This window comes from Chelon labrosus (assembly GCF_963514085.1).
Source record: "Chelon labrosus genome assembly, chromosome: 15".
Taxonomy (NCBI): Eukaryota; Metazoa; Chordata; class Actinopteri; order Mugiliformes; family Mugilidae; genus Chelon; species Chelon labrosus.
This window is the reverse complement of record NC_140348.1, coordinates 27,977,840-27,998,976: the sequence shown is the minus strand read 5'-3', so window position 1 is coordinate 27,998,976 and position 21,137 is coordinate 27,977,840. Positions and strand designations below refer to the sequence as shown.

Genomic DNA, 21,137 nt, shown 5'->3' with positions numbered 1-21,137 from the left:
TCCTCTGACAGCGACAGACACCGGGACTCACCTCCTTCTACTCCTCTGTTTTTACCTCCTGGCAGTCCTGCAGGAACTTCTGCAGGTCTCTGTTGTCCTTCAGCTTCATCAGCAGGTCGCTGGCGGCGGCTCGGTTCTTCTTGTGTCTGCAACAAAAACAAACCATTATTATATTTATACACACATTTAGGAAACTCTCATGATTTGAAGTCAGTAAATTCACCTCTGGTCGATGGAGTCCACCTTCTCCTGGATGCGCTCGGCGTTGATGTTGCCGTCGGCGACCAGGCGGCGGCCCGTGTCCACCACGGCGCTTATCTTCTCCTCGTTGGCGTCCATCGTGGTCATGAAATCCTCCTGCTTCTTGATGGCGGCCTCGGCCCCCTCCAGGGTGGTGGGCATCTCCGTGTGAGCCAGGACGTACTCCTGATCCAGAAACACAGAGGATCAACTCAACCACGGGGCAGCAGGTAGTAATAATACATGGACATATGAAATATGAAGATAGGAAAAAAAACAAGAGGTTTGATGTTAAATGAATCCTGCAGCTCTGTTTAGACGCTAAGTTAAGTTGCTGCAGGTTTAAATCCATAAATGACTCTTGTTCTTAAACTGAATGAACTGAATGTTGTTGTAATGAAGCCTTCCACCACTTGAGGGCAGCCACGGACCTCAGGATGATAAGGTGGGTTTTCAGTCATGGTGATTTTATTTTGAAAGTTTCTACTAAAATCTTTTCACTTGCTCAAGAAAAAAAACTATTTTTTTTGCAACGATCACGTCAAGTATACAACAAGAGTCTTGGAAGTCAACAAAGAGAACCCAATGAACACATGAAGATATGAGACTAAAATGAGCCAATATTACATATCAGAGAGGAGCTCCTCTAGGATCCAATCAGAGTCCATGTGTTCAGAAGTGTTTCCATCAATGTAATGAGACTCAGGTGTGGTTCAGGTCCTGGTTTAGTTTCAATAAATCAGGGATTTGTCTCAGTCTGATCTTCACAACACATGTTTGTGGACAAAGGAGCTTTCTGAGGAGCTCAGAGAAAGAGTTGTTGTTGCTCATCAGGCTGGAAAAGGTTCCAGAACCATCTCTAAAGAGTTTGGAACCCACAAATAATCCACAGTCAGACAGATTGAAGACACGAGGCTGAAGGACTTCTACCAGAAGAAACCTTCAGCACATGATGTTGCTCTATAACGCTCTCCTGTTAAAGCTCAGCTCACAGCTACAAGATCTGGCTACTTGTTCCAGCTCTACGGGGTCGGGTGTGGTTTGTTTCCCAGCATGCACCTGGGTAGAGGTTGCATACATGTGGTCGTGAACAGGATCAGAGAATTAATGATCTGTGACATGAAATCCTAACTTCTTCTGCAGGAACAACGTCCTAAACCCTTCAGTGTGGTGGTCCAGGTGCGTGGCGTCGTTACCTGGTTGTTGAGGAAGGCCTCAGCCTGCTTGGTGTCCCTGAGGAAGAGCTGATGAGCGTGGGACTGTGACAGCAGGTTCTGCCGGTTCTCCCACATCTTGTGCAGCTCGTTCCAGCCGGTGTCGAGCGCCTGCAGCCGCTGCCTCAGGAACATGTACTGGGCGTCGGTCTGGCCCTGCGTCACCATCTCGCCCATGTCCCTCATCTTCTGGTAGTCCTCCTCGTAGTTGTGGATCTCGTTCTTGATGCCCTCGTGCTGGGTCAGCAGCTTCTCGGCCTCGGCCAGCGTGTTGGGCATGTCCTCGGAGGCGATGACCGTCTGCGTCCGCGACAGCCACGACTGGAAGTCGTCCAGGTCGCGGAGGAACTGCTGCAGCTTGCTGGCCTCGCCCAGGGACTCCTCCCGGTTCTTCATGGTGTCCTGTAAACAGAGCAGACGGGACAACGTTGTTATAAGCCCATATAAAACTGATGACTGTAAATCTGAATCTTGATAACTCATATCCTGGACACCAGACCAACTTCACCCGCCCACAGATTTATTGTTGGGGTAAAGTTGATCTGGATCCGTTGAGAACTGATTCTGCTCCAGCAAAGATCAGCCGGGCCAATCCCTGCAGACCACTTTGAAGCTGAACTTATTGTTAAGAGACTGGTTTCTTTTCCTTCTGTTTCCTCTGGGACGTTAACGCCCTCTGCAGGGTAACATTATTTACTACAACAACACTTCAGAGTCTGCTTGCTTTCCATAACGTTAGAAAACCAGACCCAACTTTCCCCGCCCACTAATGTTTAGTTTTGGAGTTAAGTTGTTCTGTTGGGCAAAGATCTGCCGGGCCACTCAGACCATGTGGGAGGGGCTTAATGTGGTGATGGACATTTAACTAAATGTCTGATTGGTTGAAGGACAGAGGTGTTTTATTCTTGGTGTCAGTTGATGAATCCAGATGTAGATGTAGAGATCATCATCTAGACCTCCTCCTACCTTCATCTCTCCCCAGACGCCGGTGATCTCGGCCAGACGTCCCTTGATGGCCTCAGACTGCTCCGGGTGTTCGGAGGCCAGGCGGTCCGCCTCTTTCCCCAGGTCGCCCAGCTTGTCTTCGATGGCGGCCAGGTCACGCTCCATCCCCGTCAGCTTCCTCTGCAGAGCCATGACGCCGGCCAGGTCGTTGCCCAGCTCCTGGGTCGACTCGATCACCTGGTGGAGGACAGGAGACGACTCAAGACGTCAGGACTCAAAGAAACTAACGAGCGTCTGCTGAGAAAGGAAGGAGCTCCGGTCGTGTCAGTACCTTGGTCTTCTCCTTGATCCAGGACTTGGTCTCGTTACACTCCAGGTGGTAGTTCTGGACTCCCAGAGCTGAGCTCAGACTTTCCTTCTTCTGGTCCACCAGATCTCTGAACTGACTCCACCTGTACAGGACGACAGCAGAACCATTCACCTGGTCAACGTCTAGTCACCTGATCCAGCCTCTAGTCTAAAACCAGTTTATTTAAACTCTGACAACCTGTTTAATTAATACAAGGTCTTTAACCATCGTCCCCGTTCAGTTGCACAGTTTTACTTTTAACAGAACTTACAGATACGTGACTAAACAGATTTTCAGGTTTATTAATCAGAATAAAGAATAATTACCTGGTGTTGAGTTTGTCCTGCTGAGCCTTGATCTCCGTCTCGCTGGGATGTCCACAGTGCATCAGTTGCCTGGCAACCTGGTTCACCACGGCGACCCGGGACGCCTGGTTGTTCATCTCCGGCTCCAAACTCTCAAACCTGGGACAGAGGTACGGTGAGTTAGGGATCTGGGGACATGATCCAGATTATGGAAGAAGTTGGAAAGTCTCTCACACGTTAACGTTCTGATTTATTTCTGACGTTAGTTATTATAGAGAAGGAAGGATGGTGATCATTCTACTAGTGGTTGAATGAATGAGTTAAACTCCTCTTCCTCAGATCAGCCCTGTTGAGTAGGTGGTCTTTAATGTGACCCAGGACTCATTGTGTGTTCACACTACCAAAGGAAGGAGGTCACATGTGTCCCAGACCACCTCCACATGTGGACTGACACCAGATCAGTGTTCACACCTGGACCTGTTTAACCTGGACACTAGAGTCCAGGACTGAGGTCTCAGTTTATGCTTCGTTCTACAGACGGATTAAAGAACCTGGAGAAAACGCTTCTTTGACTCTTTGTAAACTCAACTAACCCTGTTAAAATAATGTTGGAACATTCATGAGTGGAAAACCAGTCGCTCCACTGTGAAGTATTTAAAGTTTAAGGATTTATTAAATGGAAATCAAGGTTTTCTGGAAGGTCTGTTGATTCTGATGTTTTAGTTTTTCCCTCATGCAGAATTTATTATTTCACATCTCTGTCTTGTGTTTAGTCTCATTCTTTCTTCTGCTCAGAATCTGGAGCCTTTAAAGTTTTAAAAACTGAAACTAAAACTAAAGATTATCAGTTGTTTTTCCATGACTTCATACAGGTAAGAGCGGTCGTTCTCCACTGGGCCTGGGTCACAAAATGTTGATAGATCTAAGTAACTACTCCTACGTCCAGGTCTGAGGGTGATGAGGCTCCTTACCGGTGCTGGACGACCTCCAGGTCCTCCAGTTTCTCAGGGATCTCCATGCTGTTGAGCCACTGCTCCTTCTCGTCGATCCACACCTCGCAGGCGTTGGCTTCGCTCATCATCTTGTAGAGAGCCAGAGCGTCCTGCAGCGCTTGCTTCCTGAGCCTCGTCAGCTCGGCCACCTCCTTGTAGCGCTCCTCGATGCCCGCCAGCCGGCTCTGAACCTGCAGACACGTCAACGCTTAAATCTGCAAACATCCCGAGCAGCTGAATGAAGATAAGCTGGGTTTGAGGTCCTACCTCCTCAGAGTTGGCCTTCTCAGGTGGCAGTGTCCGGGACTGCTCGTGCAGGGTGTCGATGACGGGCCGGTAGCTGGAGATCTCCTCGGCCACGTCCTTGTGTTTCTTGACCAGAGCCTGGGTGGAGAACTCGTTGTGGCCGACGTCGACGCTGGAGACGATCCGCAGGACGTCCAGCATCCACGTGTCCACGTCATCAGCATCAGCCTGCAGACGGAGCGTTTGATTCGTTATCGTAACAGAAACTACAGTAGATGTTTGTAATAAAATAAAAATAAATTAACTGTTGTTTTTCCAGGTTTTGTTAAACTTAAATTACCCGAGAGCATCCACAGACCACCCTGCTAGATAACAAAGTGAATCAGTCTCTATTAGAAGTAGTGAGTGAGTGTTTTCACCTGGAACTGGTGCTGGTTGCAGGCCTCCTGCAGTCGAGCTTTGCGTACGGCAGACAGACGCTCCAGAGCCGCCCACTGCTCCTGCAGCCAGAGAGAAAAGACGAAGGTTTATTCATGATAAAGACGTTTTCTTTGTTTTTTCTTTGGCCTTTCTCCGATGCAGCTGCAGCGTACCTGGATGTCCTGGATTCTCTCTCTAATCTTGTCAGCTCCGAAGTGGTTGTTGGCCACCAGCTCCTCGCCCTGTTTGATGGTCTGCTGCAGGTGGGCCGCTCGCCCAGTCATCTCGTCTTCGAAGGCTTTGTGCTGACTCAGCAGCCTCAGCGCTCCCGTCAGATCCTTCCCATAATCCTCGGAGGACAGAATCTGCTCCTTCTCCCTTATCCATCCCTCCTGCAGACCACAAACACATTTAGGCCTTGGTTACTTTAGTTCCAGGGAGGTGGTCTGACTTTGAACTGGATATAATGAGGCCATTTATTATTGTTTGAGAGCTTTACAACAATGTGCAGCAAGACCCTTCAAGAGGTAAAAACCCAACGTGGAACACTTTGGGTTCTTTGGTTCTCCAAACACTGATCCAAACGTAAAGTCTAAATCCACATCCAAAAGTATTTAGCTAATTAATATTTGTGTTCATTTACTACAAACATATACAGACGCTAACATTTGGTTTGACTGCCTGAAGAACCAATAATGGATAAAAAGTATGTTTAACCTCTTCAGCCATTTCCCAGAAGAACTTCCAGAGGCGGCGGGACTCCTCCAGGCGGGCTCGCCGCTCGGCCGCCAGCTGGCTCAGCTCCTGGTAGCAGAACTCCATGTGAGCGATCCGGTCCCTGATGATCTGAGGATCGCAGGGTTTATAACCTGAGGAGGAAGAGGAGGAAGAGGAGGACAATGAAACGGAGAGTAGAAGCTTAGGAGAATCATTAACTTATTTATTTTCAGTTGTCGTACCCTCGCTGTCGCTGGCGAACTTCTGAGCGTTGCGGTTGACGTTCCGGACTCGGTCGGTCTGGATGCCGATGTCGGCCTCCACCAGGGCGTGTTTCTGCAGCAGGTCCTCCACACCCAGCAGGTGTTTCCCATAATCCTGAGAGAGCAGCAGCATCTGCAGGGGGAGAGTCCGGGGTCAGTGTCACATCATCTATTATCTAATACTATATGCAATTATAAAAACTATGACCAATGTTAACGAGACGAGACTAGAATAGGTTGAGGGGCGTTTGATCTCTGTCAATCATCTGATCCGAGTTAGCGGTAGCCCACCACAACTAGCAAGCTGCCAAAAGCGCTGTAGCAACAAATCCATCCATAACGGTCAGTAAGCGAACTATGAAGTTAAAGAAGTCTACATACTTTACTTTTGACTGACTGGATTAGCATTTAGCATTTAGCTTAAATTGTCCACGTACCTTCATCTCATCCATCCAGTCCATGATGTAGAGCATCTCCTGGAAGACCCTCTGCAGACCAAGGTTCATCTCCAGCCTCTGCCGGCGAGCCTTCAGCAGCTCCAGCAGATACTCCCACAGTCGGATCACGTTGTCCTTCCTGGCCGTGATGCGTTTGATGTCATGGTAACTCTCCGCCTCCAGCTCCTTCGCCACGGCAACCACCGCCTATATTCACATCAAGAGGGAGGACGAGAACGACTGAGCGTTAAAAAATCATACGACACTTATTTCAACTATAGAAAGGTCAGACGGTGAGTAACTGCTTTTACACACTTTTTTCGTAATGTACTGCATATTATATATCGGCTGTTAAGCGTAGAAACAACTGGAATCTTTTCCAACAGCAGAAACCGTTACATCATTACGTTAATCCAAAGTGCGCTTTTTCAAACGTGCCGCCGGCGACAGTCACGGTTCAAAGTAAAGGTGACAGACTGACCTGAACTCGCTCCTCGTAGGCGGCGATGTCTGTTTCTATGGCTTCGTGTTTCTTGGTGGCAGCTTCCACGGCCTGCAGGTCGTATCCAAAGTTATCCTGAAGGAGGACGGAGGAAAAGGAGACATGGAGAGAGGAATTTATTTTGCTCATGAAGAGATAGAACTGGCACGACTTCAGCTGCTATCAGTGGTCAAGACTCCAGGACAACTTTATTAGACCCAAGTGTTTCAGCTCGTGGCCTCCATCACCCTGATGAAGGAATAAAGTTGCTGCTGGAGTCAAGTTTGACAAAAACAAACCTACATACAGTTGTGTTGTGTTGTGTTGTGCGTTACCTGGGAGACCAGCCTCTGGTTCTCACTTAGCCACGTCTCCCTCATGGCGGCCTTGCGGTCGAAGCGCCGGGCGAGCTGCTCCAGTTTCTCCTGGCGAATCAGCTCCGTCCTCAGAGCCAGCTCCCGCTCGTGCTCCGCCTTCTCCAGACGCTCCCACGCCTGAAACAAACGCACACAATTAGCAAAGAAAACAAAAACAGACGGACTTTCCTGACACCGTAAAAATGGTCTGGACATTGGTTTGAAAGCTTGAGGCTCTAGTGTTGTTTTAATCCTGGGCTCAGAGATCTGATCTCTAGTGTAGGTTTTCATCAAGGACGTTCTGTATTCAGCTGCAGTCACCGTTCTTAGATCGGACCAGTCTCCCATAGTCTGATGCTGCCACCACCATGCTTCATGAGGAAAGGAAGACCAAGAGTTCAAGTTCCTTTGAGTTAACATCGTCAGCCCACATAAAGGCTTCACAGAGTTCAAGTGGCAAAGAAGAAGAAGAAGAAGAAGAAGAAGAAGAAGAAGAAGAAGAAGAAGAAGAAGAAGAACTACTTGGGCCAAGAAACACAATGATTTGACATGAGACCAGTGGAAACCTGGCGTTGGGTTTGATGAGGCTCCAGACTATGGAGCTGACTGTTAAACACTTTTCTGTTAACTACATTATTCCACCTGCGTTCCTTCATAGTTGTGACGTCTCCAGTGAACAGAACGTCTGAATGAGAAGGTGTGTCCAAACTTTTGACTGGCTTGACGGTGCAGTCACCTTGTTGATGTCAGAGATGAGTTTTCCTTCTCGAGGAGTGTAAACCTTCTGGTTGTTGGCTCTCATCTTACTCTGGATGGTGAACAGAAGAACCTCCAGGTTTCCCTTCTCTGTGAACCTGCACACAAACATACAGATAATCATAGATGACAGACTCTGGGATGTTTCCAGGAAGTGGAAGCAAAGAGGCAGCTTCAAAAAGAAAAGAAAATCATTTTTCAATCTGCTCTGACTCCTTCCAGGAAGACTCCTGGCCTGGGTTTATTTGTTATGAAACTAAATGTGGAAATGTGGGTCAAAGATTTCAGGAATTACTCTGTTGTCAGGTCTCAGGATGTGGTTAGCTTAGCTTAGCATAAAACCTGGGAGCAGCAGGTCAGAACTAGCCACGGGGGCTGGATGTTCACGTACTTGGGTGGTTTCTCCACGGTGCGGTAGGTGTTGAAGGCCTGAAGCTGCTGCTGGACTCCCACCAGAGAGTTGGCGAACTTCCTGTTGTTGAGGATGATGATGGTCTGCTCGATCCACTCCAGCAGGTCGGACGCCAGGGACTCGTACTTCTCAATCATCTTCTCCGTCTCGATGGCGTTATCCAGAACCTGGAAGAAAAAACAACAATGAGATAATAAATACCTGTACGTATGGTGGTGACCAGCTGTTTAACCATTAGTTTAACTTTCTTTGTTGCCTGTTTCTTGCATGATTAAAGATTAATTAATGATCCATCACATATGAAGCTACACAAATCATTTCACTAGTTTTAAGGCTGGATCTCTTCTATACCCTACAATAACACTCTGGGGTTGACATTTACATTTTCCCAGTATTTTAATGACCTGTCCTATAAAGAGTTAAGCGTCTCTGTTTGTCTCTGGTGGAGGCGTCCCGTCGTTACCTTGCCGATTCTCTTCCCCTCCACCTTCAGCGCCTTCATCTTGGAGAAGTAGTGATAGTAGGTGACGACGTAGGTGATGATGGACTTCTCGTCAGGATGGTCCACGCTGATGTCTGCACACAAACACACAAACATAAGTAACGTATGTCTGCTGTGGTGTCACCACAGACGCAGAATGAGAGTGTGTCACCTTCAGGGTCCAGCAGCTTGGTGAGGCCCAGGTGTTGCTCGGCCAGGTTGAAGGCATTCTGCAGGTTGTAGTGAGCGTTTGATTTCTTCAGCTTATCAAAGTCGATCAGGTCCGGTCTGAAGAGAAAGAACAAACAGGTTAAAAGGTTTGATACTGAGGCACTTTACTCTAAGATGACTTTAACCTTTCACATGTTCATCCTTTTAAACCTTAGGGATAGAAATAAAGAAATAAAATCCTGGTACTTTATGATGAAACACTTTGAGTAAAATACTGAAATCAGCTTAACCTCCTGAGACACTAGCTTACGTTTGTTATGCATTTTTATTTTCTCTGAGGTATTTGGGATTAGTAGGACCTAAGAGGTATAAAAACTAAGCATCATCTCTGAACAGGAAGTAGCTTTTGAAAAAATGTCCTCATGTGTGGACACGGGGATTATTTCACTGTATAATACAATAAAGTCACCAACGTGTAACAAATTATAAAAATACATATTTCAATACCTGAACATTGATGTGCAAAGACAGAATTGCAAACAACAAAGTCCCAATGTCCTCAAACGAGTACTTGCTAATTAGCGATGTTGTAGATTGTTACTATTGATAGAATTAGTTAAATTTGCGCGTCATATTAAACTAGAAGTTAATGAGCATAAATAAACAAGTTTCAACCGTAAAATTTGATGAGGTTTTGTCCCTTGTCCACTTTTGTCTCGTGATCAGCTGCAGAATGAATCTGCTTTAATGGCTGTTATCACGTTTTAACACCGATTAGTGTATTAACCTTTAGCTGCCACTAGATGGCAGACAAAAGCATCTAGTTATGAGGACAACAGGTCTAAATGAAGCAGAATGTAAATAAGCTGCTACAAACCTGAACCTTAATGTCCCCATATGAGGACGCTGGGTCTCAGGTTAAAAACACTGACTCTTTGTTCAAGTTTCAACTTTGAATGAAACTGATACAGGTGAAATGTAAAATAAGATTTAATGTGATTAATGATCGCTGAGTGGAGGAGGAGCATCTTTACATACTGTGGATTTTTGACATTACTTTCTGAGCATGAATCCGTTTGCCTGTTTGCTCTGAATGTGATCTTTGTTTAGTTTAATGCAGACAAAGAAACTATTTAAATGTTAATGTCAGCGGTTTGAAGGCAGACGTCTCCTGACCGGTCAGCTGAGACTCTGCTGTTATTAACGCCACCACTGTCTGAACGCACAACCAACACGAGGACTCATGATGTCATGATACTTATTTTTATTTATTCCTCTTTGGCGTCTAATTCTCATGGTTTGTTTGCAGGAAATGAACCAGATCCTCACAGGACGCATGTTTAAATATGTGTCCCGTTCAGACCTGGTTCCTCTGAGGATGAAGCTTCCAGGGTTCAGGTCTAATCAGATCTTAACATGTGAGAGTCTTTCCATCTTGTTCCAACATCTGGATCATGTCTCCAAGTCAACCAGCAGCTGTTGATGGTTCTGATCCAGCGGTAGGTAGAGATCCATTAGAGACAGCAGCTGCTACAATATTCTACTGACCACATGATGGCGCTGCTGATTTACAGACACACAAACTGAGATCAGATCTCAAGTGCTGGCTGGGGACGCATGTGGAGACACATTTATATTAAGACCAGGTGGATGGACAGGTGAGACCAGGTGAGACCAGACTGATCAGGATGGATGTTAATGGAAGGTCTCAACAGGTGTTCAGATGTATCTGTACTTTACAATGACTCATATTTTAGGACACGACATAGGCAGGACTGTTAGCTAAATGCTAATATCTTCATTTTCATAATTCTTTGACAAAGCTCGATGGTGATTTGAGCCACACCTCTCACAGACGATGTCATTTCACTAAACCGAACTTATTTCAAGACCTCGCTGCAGTCTGCAGAGATTCTCCTTCAGATCAGATTCATCTCAATCCTTCAAAATAAAGCTGTGAAAATGTGCAAAAGAACATGCTAGCTAACGCCTGTTTCCCTCTGGAGAATATTAAGAGGTGGTTGTTAAACGTTAGTAGAAGAAGAGGATAAAATGAAACGAGCTGATAAACCAACTTGTGTGTGATGATAAAAAGAGATGGGAACGACCTGGTGTCATCTCCACAGCTGACGGTGTTCATGGTGACGCTGTTTGATGGTGCACTGAGCTGCAGTCTGAGCTCCTACCTGTGTTTGTGGATGAGGGCGTTGAAGGCCATGCCGTCCCTCCAGCTGGTGGAGAAGTTGTGGATGTTGACGTTTGGATATCTGGACGGGAAGCAGAAACCACAGCTCGTCAGGTTTTTAATCATTAATCAGTGACTCGTAGCCGTGACCTTCAGACTCACCCTGCAGTCTTCATCTGACACCACAGCAGCAGAGCGTCTTTAGCCGACTTCTTCTCCTTGTTGTCCTCTGTCTCCACACTGATGTCCTGGATCTGAGACACACAAAAAAAACAAAAACATCTTAAACCTTCAAACAACCAGAAGAACAAAGTCTGAACCAAGACGTCCTCTCTCTGAAAACATGTCCTCACTATCCTACGATGCTACGACATTATTTGTCTCATTGTGGGACGTCCTGGAAGGTGATGAATTATTAAACGTCACATTCTGGTTTCAGCTGAGGTCCATCCTGTCTCCAGGATGCCAACTCTCACCTGGAAGCGGAGGATGATGGTCCAGATGAGGCCCAGGGTGAGGCGGTGGTTGCCGTCGACGATGTCGTGGGAGCCCATGTTCTCCAGGTGAACCCTCTGCTCCTTCAGGAACTGCAGAGCCTTGTCCACGTTCTCCAGACAGTGGATGCGCATCCGGCCCTTGGTGGGTTTGGGCTGGGACAAAAGTTCAGAGATCGGTTTATTTACAAGCTTCACACAAACCAGCAAACCGTGAACGGATTCAAGCTGCCGCGAATAAACAGCTGCAGACACAGCTGACCGCCTTCAAACCCACACTTTCTGTCCCGACCCTGAACGAAAGCTGAACTCTTCCTCTTCCTCGAGTTTTGTTTTTCTGAAGCAAGTATTGGTTCATGTGAGGAAACCCACCAACATCTCAGAACTGAATTGGTTCTGTTCTGAGGAATGGGCTAAAATTCCTCCAAGCTGCTGTAGACCACTGATCAGCAGTTACCAGAAACATTTAGTGACAAGGAGGTCACAGCAGATACTGGACACAAGGAGGACATGATATGGAATATTGGCTCACTTTAGTCTAATGTTTCTGTCTCATGTGTTCATTGGGTTCATCTTTGTCGACTTTCAGGATGATTTGAATCATTTTCATGAAGAAACTCTGAAGGACGCTAAACCCTTTAAGCAGCTCTGTAGAGGTTAAGATTAAATAAAACTAATAAACATCCCTTTATCAGAATTTAACTCAAACTCTGTGGCTCTAAACTCAGACACAGTCAAACTGATTAGAGTTTTACAGACTCTATTTGAAGAAAGAACATGTTTTGGCCAATAAAATACCACAAACATTAATAAAAAGTGACGGGTCTTAAAGAAGTATCACTTTAGTTTGGGACTATTTTCTGCGGCGGATTAATTCACATCAGAGTCTCAGATCAGTTAATTATTAGCAGGATACATTTAGTTTTCCTGAGACTCTGAAATAACATGATAAAACCTGAGTTATTAAAGTCTAATTAGACCCATTCTCTTTACTGTGGGAATATTTAATCTAACGGAACAGATCTGGTCGGTGGTTGCTGAGATAATAAATCTCTCAGGACGAAAGAATCATCAGAGTTCATTGGTGAACAATGAAGTTTACACCTCGCAGGCCAAGAGTCTGATCCAGGACACTAAACTCTAAAATGTCAGACTTGGCCTACGCCCACTTCCTTTGTTGTATCCAGGGTTTCCAGAGCTAAATTTCATAGAGTCCATCTGTTTTGTAGCGGAGGCTGAATTCTGTCTGAGTGAAACATGGAGGATTAAATCCACAGGATGTTCTGGAGGAGACGGAGCGCCGATGCAATTAACACCGGTCTAATGGCAACGAAACACAAGCCCAGCTCTGACGGCTTCCTCTGCTCTCCCTCTTTGTTTTCCATCCTCACCCGAATAAAACTAATGAAACGTCTTTTTAACAGCCGCTGGCCTGTGCTGCTCTCATCCATTTGTTAAGGACTTTCTCTGGAAGTCTTCAAACGTCAAAAACAGGAAAAAGACTTGAAGGTTTTTCCAGGTTTTCCCTCCAAAGAGTCACTTTGATATCTGAACGTCTAGATTAGACTTCAGTGGAGTTTAACACAGATTTTCTTTGTAAGGACGTCCAGAGACTCTATGAGCTCGTTTATTACTGATGTAAAGTTTTTATCATGGAGGTCTACGGGGATTGACTCGCTGGAGCCTCTAGTGGACGTTAGAGGAACCTCAGCTTTAGACATTTCAACGTTAGCGTAATTGGTCAACTCTTTGTGCCTGGGGAGTTAAGACATAATGGGTTGTTTCTAAGCTTGATATCAGTCAGACTTGTTCTTTAGTGTTTCTTGGGAACTGAATAACTTCAGATTAGCAGTGGAGGTCTAAGTGGACTGACTATAGACTGTATATAAATATGGACAACACATCTCCACTTCCTGTCCATCTTAATAAACTAAAACGAATCTTATCCAAAAATTTGACAGTTGAACATTCAGCGTTATATTAACGACCTAAAATGACAGAAAGCATCTTTGAAAAAAAAAAAAAAATGTATTCAACGTGTATTTTAGTGTTTTAGTGTGGCCCAAGCCCCGCCCACTAACATGGAGGAGGCGGAGCTTATGACCTATACTGCAGCCAGACACCAGAGGGAGCTCTACTTGCTTTGGCTTCACTTTTGAGGAGCTGTTCCATCTTTATACAGTCTATGGGACTGACTCACTGTTGGACTCCACCTCTAGTGGACGTTAGAGGAACTGCAGGTTTGTGTTCATTCAGAAAGTTGAGTTAAAGTGTTTCATCTACAAATCCTACAACATATTTTGGTGGAATGTTCAGAGGTTACAGCGAGTTCAAAACACAATGTTGACAAAGAAAGAATATTTCAGATCTGGCTGTAATTCTTAGCCTGGAAGTCCAACGCCCTGAAAATATTTATAATTCTGTAATAACTAATGTAATTTAGGTATAATCAGCTGTTATATCCTCTTTTGTTTTTAATGACATCTTGTGTCCTTCAGACGACGCTGACGTTTTCCGTTTAATTCTGGAGGAAATGTTTAAACAAGAAACAAAACACAAAAATAATAAATAAGTGAATTAAAACAAACGTCAGGGCCGTGTTACATCGAAACGCCGACCCTCCACACTACAACCAGGACGCCGTCCAACAATAACACCACTCACACATAAACACCGGCCAGTCATTCAGCATCTGGACCGGGACCAGAGAGAGCCCGTACAGCTGGACGCCACAAAAACAAACAAGAGCTTCAGCCCGTCAGCAGCGGGACTTTCCCCCGTCAGGAGGTTTTTAGATTGGACCGTCATGCTGTGTCATGAGACCGGGGCAGCCCTGGTTCCTCTGAGGGCTTCTAGTGTGTTACTGGGAACATTCAGCTCAACCTCCAGGCTTCAGGTTAGAAAACTGAGAAGAAGTCAATAAATAATACAAATACTGACATTAGATATGCCTCTGATCAACAGAAAATAGAACGACGACTGTGTAATATTAACTATTAACATGTCTGTTAGAGGCTCTGATGTGAATTAATCCAAACTGAAGCGGTGTTCGTTTGAGCTCTGTGACTTTTTATGAATATATCTTTGTGGTATTTTGTTGATTAAAACATGTTTTTAGATTAATTTCAATTCATTTTCTGAAAAACTCTGATCGGTCTGAATGCGTCTGAATCTAGAGCCACAGAGTTTGAGTTAAATTCTGATAAAGAGTTTTGTTTTTAATCTCAAAATCTACAGAGCTGCTTAAAGGTTTTTTACACTTCTACATAAAAAATGACTCGAAGCATCCTGAACGTCGACAAAGATAAACACATGACACAGAAATATTAATAGGGATGCACCGAAATGAACATTCTTGGCCGAAACCGAAAACCCAAATGGAGACCTTCACTTTTGGGCCATTTTCGGCCAAAATTGTTTGGTGGCCGAATATTCGGTGCATCCCTAAATGTTAGACTTGTGTATTTGTTGTTCATTAAAATGAGCCAGTTGGGCCTGTTCTGCTGCATCTGGACCAGGACGGCTTGTCCTCATTGATGGACCAATGAATTCTGAATTCTACCAGTGAACTCTAAAAGAAAATGTCAGGACATCTGTCCATGAGCTGAATGTGAAGAGAAACTGGGTCATGCAGCAAGACAACGAGAACCAAGAACACAAGTGGTTCTACAAAAGAACGGTTAAAGAAGAACAAGATGAATGTTTAGGAACGGCCAAGTCAAAGTCCTGACCTTAATCCAATAGAAATGTTGTGGAAGGACCTGAAGCAAGCAGTTGATGTGAGGAAACCCACCAACATCTCAGAACTGAAGTGGTTCTGTTCTGAGGAACGGGCTAAAATTCCTCCAAGCTGCTGTAGACCACTGATCAGCAGTTACCAGAAACATTTAGTTACAAGGAGGTCACAGCAGATACTGGACACAAGAAGGCAACATGTCGACTCTCTTGAGGGACATCAACCTTTTAAACTGACTTATTTTCTCAGCTGTGACTCTCCTCTTCATTTCCAGGTCGACACAGTGACTGAATCGTCTCTTAATGTCTCAGCAGACAAACGGCCGCTCGCCCTCAGATTCTTCTGCTGCTGAGTCTGGAGGCGTCTTGGCTTCATGGAAACCCTCAAACTAACTCAATGAGTCCTTTCACAACTCAGAGCTGCCCCCCCCATGCCGTCTACCACCACTGTTACCCCCCTCAGCTCTTCACCATCTCTTCCTTCATCAGCTCAGAGACCAGCTGGGGTTTCTCTCTCTCTCTCTCCGTGTGTTTGACAAGTTGACAAAAGGCCGGATGAAATCAGAGAGGAGCTGAAGAGGCTCGGACAGAGAGCCAAGAAGAAGAAGAAGGAGAAGAAGAAGAAGAAGAAGAGGAGAGTCTGGCTCTCAGAGCTGGAAGTCACAACTTCTTTTGAAACTCCAACTCAGACAGTGACATATTCATGCTGTTGCCACGGTTACGGCATCCCAGACTGGTCTACAATGCTTTCTCTTTCCTTTTCCTCCTGCTCCAGAGAAAACTGGTTATTCTGATCAGAATAATGAATCAGATGGATCACTGACAGCAGCTTCCATTAGACGGTTAGAAGAGAGACAGAAGAAGACCTTTATAGAGGCTCATGACTTAATACAAGCATCTCTGAACAGTTACTTCTCTTCATCTCCTTTTAAAGAAGCCTTTAATCCATCAATCAACCTCTAATATGAATTGATTTAAGTTTTACTAGTCAGTGATTACTTCATGCTGAGGCAGCAGATATCCAAGAGAAGAAAATAAATGAGAACTCTTTATTAAAGTAAAGTCTGGATTTACTCAGATATGTTCATAAATAAAATAACTTTACTTTATTAAATGAATTATTTTATGATTATTGATTCTCATCTGGCTCCTAGGACGAAGGAGGAGGTGAAGAAGAAGAAATGAAGAAGCAGAAGAAGGAGGAGGAGGAGGAGGAGGAGGAGGAGGAGGAGGAGGAGGTCTGAAGCGTTTCTCTTGTGACCAGTAACACCTGCGGTTGTGAAACCAGCTGCACTGAGCGTCGTGGTTAATGAACATCAGAGTTATCAGCTCTGATAGGACGAGGACAGCTGCAGTCAACGACTACGTCTCTGTGTCCAACACATTTAATAACATTTAATGATCTGATTTAAATGAACCTGATCTGTCTTTATCAACCTTTAAGACTGCAATTAACTTTTCACAGCTGATTATTTCTTGAGTCTTATTTTAAATTCATCATTTCAAGTTTCTAATGAAATAATCTGAAACTATTTTAATAAGTTCATTTAGACGGTAGAAGACACAGAGTTAAAGACGGGGGACGAAGCTCTGAGAGAGATCTGAGAGGGACCGGGGTAGTTCACGCTGTATTTCCACTTCCTGTCCCACTCCTCCCTTTCAAAATAAAAGCCCCAGCAAACAGTGATGGGACGTACCAGCTTCTCTCCTGACAGGACCTCCAGCAGCTTGATGAGCATGCGCCCGTCCCTCAGGTCCATGTAGAGGTCAGTGATCCGACAGGAGACTCTGGACAGGTGGGAGTTGACCCATTTGGTGAAGGTCTTCTTCTGCACCGCCTCACGCTCATCTGGACGAGAGAGGGAGAGAGAGAGAGGGAGAGAGAGAGAGAGGTGGTGGTCAGTGGAGGAAGTGAATGTTTAGAGTCCAGCTGATCTGTGCAGGTGTGTTTTCATGTGAACACAACGTCATGGGTTCTAACTGTTCCTGGAGAGATGGGGAGTGTTTGTTTGTGTATGTGGGAGACAAGAGAGAAGAGGGAGGAGGTTCCTGAACAGAAGAAGAAGAAAACTAAATCCAGCCTGGAAGGAAAAGAGGAGGAGGAGGAGGAGGAGGAGGAGGAGGAGGAGGAGGAGGAGGAGGAAGAGGAAGAGGAGGAGGGACTCTGAAGAAGATGAGAAGCCGTCTGCAACACAACCTGGTTTAGCTCCACTGATTCTCACCGTTTCTATCTTTGTGAGGACCTTCCATTGACCTAATGCCTCCTCTATTCCCTTACTGTAACATATATAAACCAATCAGCCATAACATTATGACCTAATATTGTGCAGGTCTCCCTTGTGGTCATGGGCCTTCTGAGGGTGTCCTGTTGTTAGTGGGGGGGCTTTGAGGGGAGGGGCCTCTGTGGATCATCCCACAGATACTTGATCAGTTTGGGATCTAGTGAATCTGGAGGCCAGGTCAATACCTTGTGCTGTTCTTCATGTTTTTTTTTTTAGTTGTTCCTAAAGTGTTTTTGTGTGTGTGTCTGTGTCAGGCTGCATCCTGCTGGGGATGGCTGCTGCCATCAAGGAGTGTCATTGCTATGGGGTGGGGGTGCCTGGTCTGGTCTAGGTGGGTGCTACATGTCTAAGTAACATCCACACCAATGAATGCCAGGTCCAGAAGTTTCCCAGCAGAACATTGAACTGTCACAAGATGGTTGAAATGTTATTCACTTCTCCTGTCAGTGGTCATAATGTTGTGGCTGATCTGTGTACACATAAATATAACTTCAAAACAGAAACACATGCACAGTGTCACAGTTCCAGTTCCATTCAGCTTCTTAATAAGATAAATGTGGACTCAGATATTTCCAGTTCTTCTCATTGTTAATAATCACCAGTGGTTCATCACGTTCTCAGGTCAGGTCTGTGCTCAGAGTTCATGATCTCAGGATAAACTCTGGTCGACCTCAGCTGGAGGGAAACTGGACGGCGTGAGGCCGATAAGAACCTCTGGCTGCTTCATACATGCAAACAAACATTCACACAAACTCGTGACCTCCAGAGAGCGGGACAATGGAGTCAGTGTTGAACGGCCTTCAGAGTTTCTGATATCAAACTGGAGCTATGCAGACGGGACGCCGCGGGGTCTGTGATTGGTCGGATAGCGGCAGGAAGAAGCAACGTGGGACGACTGAGAGGAGCCACGTTCACGGTCCAGAGGATCCTGGAGGGTTAACGGAGCGAGGACCTTCAGGTGTCACCAGGAAAATGTCACTTCCTGTTTTAAACTAAATCACAAGAAACGAGCAGCAGGAGTTTGTTGATCATTTTAACTCCGCCCTCTCCAGAAAAAAAGAAAAAGATTGTTTACAGCTTTAAATTCAGACGATGCCTTCAATGACTGTCTGAAAGTTGGACATCTGGACATCTGGACTCCTGGAAGGAGAAGTAGTAGTATGTGTCCTTACGTCTCAACTGACTCAATCTGATTCTTAATTTCTCATTTTAATCTCAGATTATTTTAAAGATGAACTTTAGAGATTTTCTTCATCAAGTTGTTTCCAGGAGACGAACGTTGACTAAATCCGTGGGACGTCCCACGCTGCCTGGTTTCTATTTCTGTGCCACTAACGTTTGATGTGGTGGTGTCAGCTCCTGGTTTTTAAGCCGGTGAAATCAGGGAATGAAAATAAAAATAAACAAGGCTGCGTCCTGAGTGGGGAGACGTCATATCTGTTATCTCCAGCTTCATGCTTCCTCATCCGTGTCGGGCACACAGGTGAGAGTCAGGTTTCCTCTTCCTGGGAAACAGATACTGGTCCTGACAGGAAGACGCTCTGTCATCAACTGATCCACCACAGAAAACCCCCCCAGTCTGACCTGATCCTGGTCTGGTTTATATGGTCTGGACCGGACGGCAGCAGATCTGCTCCAATCCACCACAGAAGAAGAAGAGGAAGGAGAAGAAGAAGGAGGAGGGGGAGGAGGAAGTGAAGAAGAAGAAGAAGGAGGGGGAGGAGGAAGTGAAGAAGAAGAAGAAGAAGAAGAAGAAGAATGAGGAAGAGGAGGAGGAGGAAGAGGAGGAGGAGGAGGAGGAGGAGGAGGACGAGTTTGAAGAAGAAGAAGCAGCACTAACAATGTTTCTATGACGGTTACCAAGGCAACCAGAGCCTGGGACGTCCACTAGAGACCAACTGTCTGCTACAAAGACGAGTCGTCCATGTTTCTATGTTCATCACATGATGGAACCAGTTGATTCATCTGGAGACAGAACGTAGATCATATAGATCCTGTAGATCTACTAGATCTAGTTTGATGCGTCAGCGTCTCAAACATTTATTATTAAAGTTAAATGTCTCTAACCTTCAGCCACAGACAGAAGCAGCTGATGTCTCTGTGGGTCACACATATAGATTTATATTTATATATATATTTATATATATAATCAGAGGATGACCTTGACCTGAGGAAACGTGGAGCAGACGGGGGGGTGTCCTGTTCCTCTCCACTGGGACAACAACAACAAAAAGAGGAGGAAATCAATGTCTCCTAGAGAGACAATGGAGACAGGAATGTAGAGAGAGAGCGTCATGTGAGAGGCATCACGGCGTCATAAACAATCCTGATGCATTATGGGTAGAATGACAAGAATCCAGAGGTCTGCTCTCAGCGTCCACGTTTCAAATCAAGACGTTTCAGTTTCTAGATGAACGAGGTTCATTGATAAATGATGCTGCACATGTTTCTCCCTCACACTGATCTCTTCACAGCAAAGACGCAAAAAATATAAAATATAAATATAAATATATAAAGGATTTATGAACCAATATATGATCGATTATCTTTTAGGAACGACAGAAGAGAAGACAAGGAACAACTAGAGAGGACAAGAGAGAGAAGGAAACTAAAACAAGACAGGAAAGAAAAGGAAGAAAGAAATAAGAGCTAGAAGAGAAGAATGAGTAGAAAAGTAAGATGGAGGAGAAGGAGAGAGAATCTGAAACAAGTCGTCCAGGTTTAAATTAAATATTATTTAAGTCTTTGTCTCTAAAATAAATCAGATCTTAACATGTCAGAGTCTTTCCATCTTGTTCCAAAATCTGAAAACACACCTTCCATTGACGCTGCCTTACCTAGACCCTGACCTTTAACCTAGAGCAGTCTGAACAGGGTCTAAACCTCAGACACTGCAGGGCCCATGAATGGCCCCAGGAAAACGTTAGAATGAGACATTTGTTAGTGATTATTAATATCTGATTCAAGCGTCCACCAGGCCCAACACATCAAACATCTGTTTCCACTAACAGACACCACACAGAGGCCTCTGTTCACTCTCACATGGCAGAAAAACCAAACACACACAGACGATCATATAACCCTTATCAAAATACACACTTCCACTTTTGCAATTCCTGGATTCCAGCATTCCTGATCTCCCACAGGAGGAGCAGGAGGAGGAGGCCGGAGATCACCGAGGAGGAGAACGACCCAACGCAACAACCAACAGAGAGTTTACTGAAACGCTTCTAGAGCTCAGACTGGCTCTCTGTCTGACTCCTCCCACCTCCCAGCTGATCCAACAACCGTCAAAGAGGCGGAGCTGAGGCTAACGGCAGCTAGCAGCCTGTCACTCAACCAAGCCACGCCCACTTAATTCTGCAGAACTTTGAACTTTGTTCTGATTAAAACAGGTGAGTTCTAGAAAACATGGAGGAACTGCATCTGTGTAACCGTTTTGCTAGCTGGTCGGTCTAGCTAGCTATCTGAGGCTTATGCTAATGCTAACGTAGCACGGTAACCAGACCTGAAGCTTACTGTGAGGAGAGACATTAACCAGAACTACATTTTAATCCTGAGTGGACGTTAGAGGAACTGCAGCGCTACTCGTCTTACAGGGTTTGACAGAAGTGTCTTCTGAAGTAGTTTCGGATTCAAACTAAACTTGATTTAGT

The 21,137-nt window shown here is 45.2% G+C and overlaps 1 protein-coding gene across 2 annotated transcripts in view; it reads right to left on the bottom strand.

Annotated features, from left to right (window-relative positions):
* LOC311500666 (spectrin beta chain, non-erythrocytic 1) overlaps positions 1-21,137 on the bottom strand; it is an 81,348-nt gene that overhangs the window by 19,328 nt on the left and 40,883 nt on the right. For both annotated transcript variants that reach the window (XM_084562198.1, XM_084562197.1), the window contains 23 exons: positions 16,897-17,048; positions 11,447-11,620; positions 11,133-11,224; positions 10,972-11,052; positions 8,787-8,902; positions 8,597-8,709; positions 8,113-8,300; positions 7,702-7,819; positions 6,945-7,103; positions 6,610-6,705; positions 6,129-6,335; positions 5,671-5,824; positions 5,429-5,580; positions 4,885-5,103; positions 4,711-4,791; positions 4,313-4,519; positions 4,025-4,236; positions 3,075-3,212; positions 2,731-2,851; positions 2,421-2,636; positions 1,437-1,856; positions 224-426; positions 56-146 (listed from right to left, as the gene is read on the bottom strand). In XM_084562198.1, the coding sequence (XP_084418324.1) occupies positions 56-146; positions 224-426; positions 1,437-1,856; positions 2,421-2,636; positions 2,731-2,851; positions 3,075-3,212; positions 4,025-4,236; positions 4,313-4,519; positions 4,711-4,791; positions 4,885-5,103; positions 5,429-5,580; positions 5,671-5,824; positions 6,129-6,335; positions 6,610-6,705; positions 6,945-7,103; positions 7,702-7,819; positions 8,113-8,300; positions 8,597-8,709; positions 8,787-8,902; positions 10,972-11,052; positions 11,133-11,224; positions 11,447-11,620; positions 16,897-17,048 (3,710 nt within the window). The remainder of the gene's footprint in view (positions 1-55; positions 147-223; positions 427-1,436; positions 1,857-2,420; positions 2,637-2,730; positions 2,852-3,074; positions 3,213-4,024; positions 4,237-4,312; positions 4,520-4,710; positions 4,792-4,884; positions 5,104-5,428; positions 5,581-5,670; positions 5,825-6,128; positions 6,336-6,609; positions 6,706-6,944; positions 7,104-7,701; positions 7,820-8,112; positions 8,301-8,596; positions 8,710-8,786; positions 8,903-10,971; positions 11,053-11,132; positions 11,225-11,446; positions 11,621-16,896; positions 17,049-21,137) is intronic.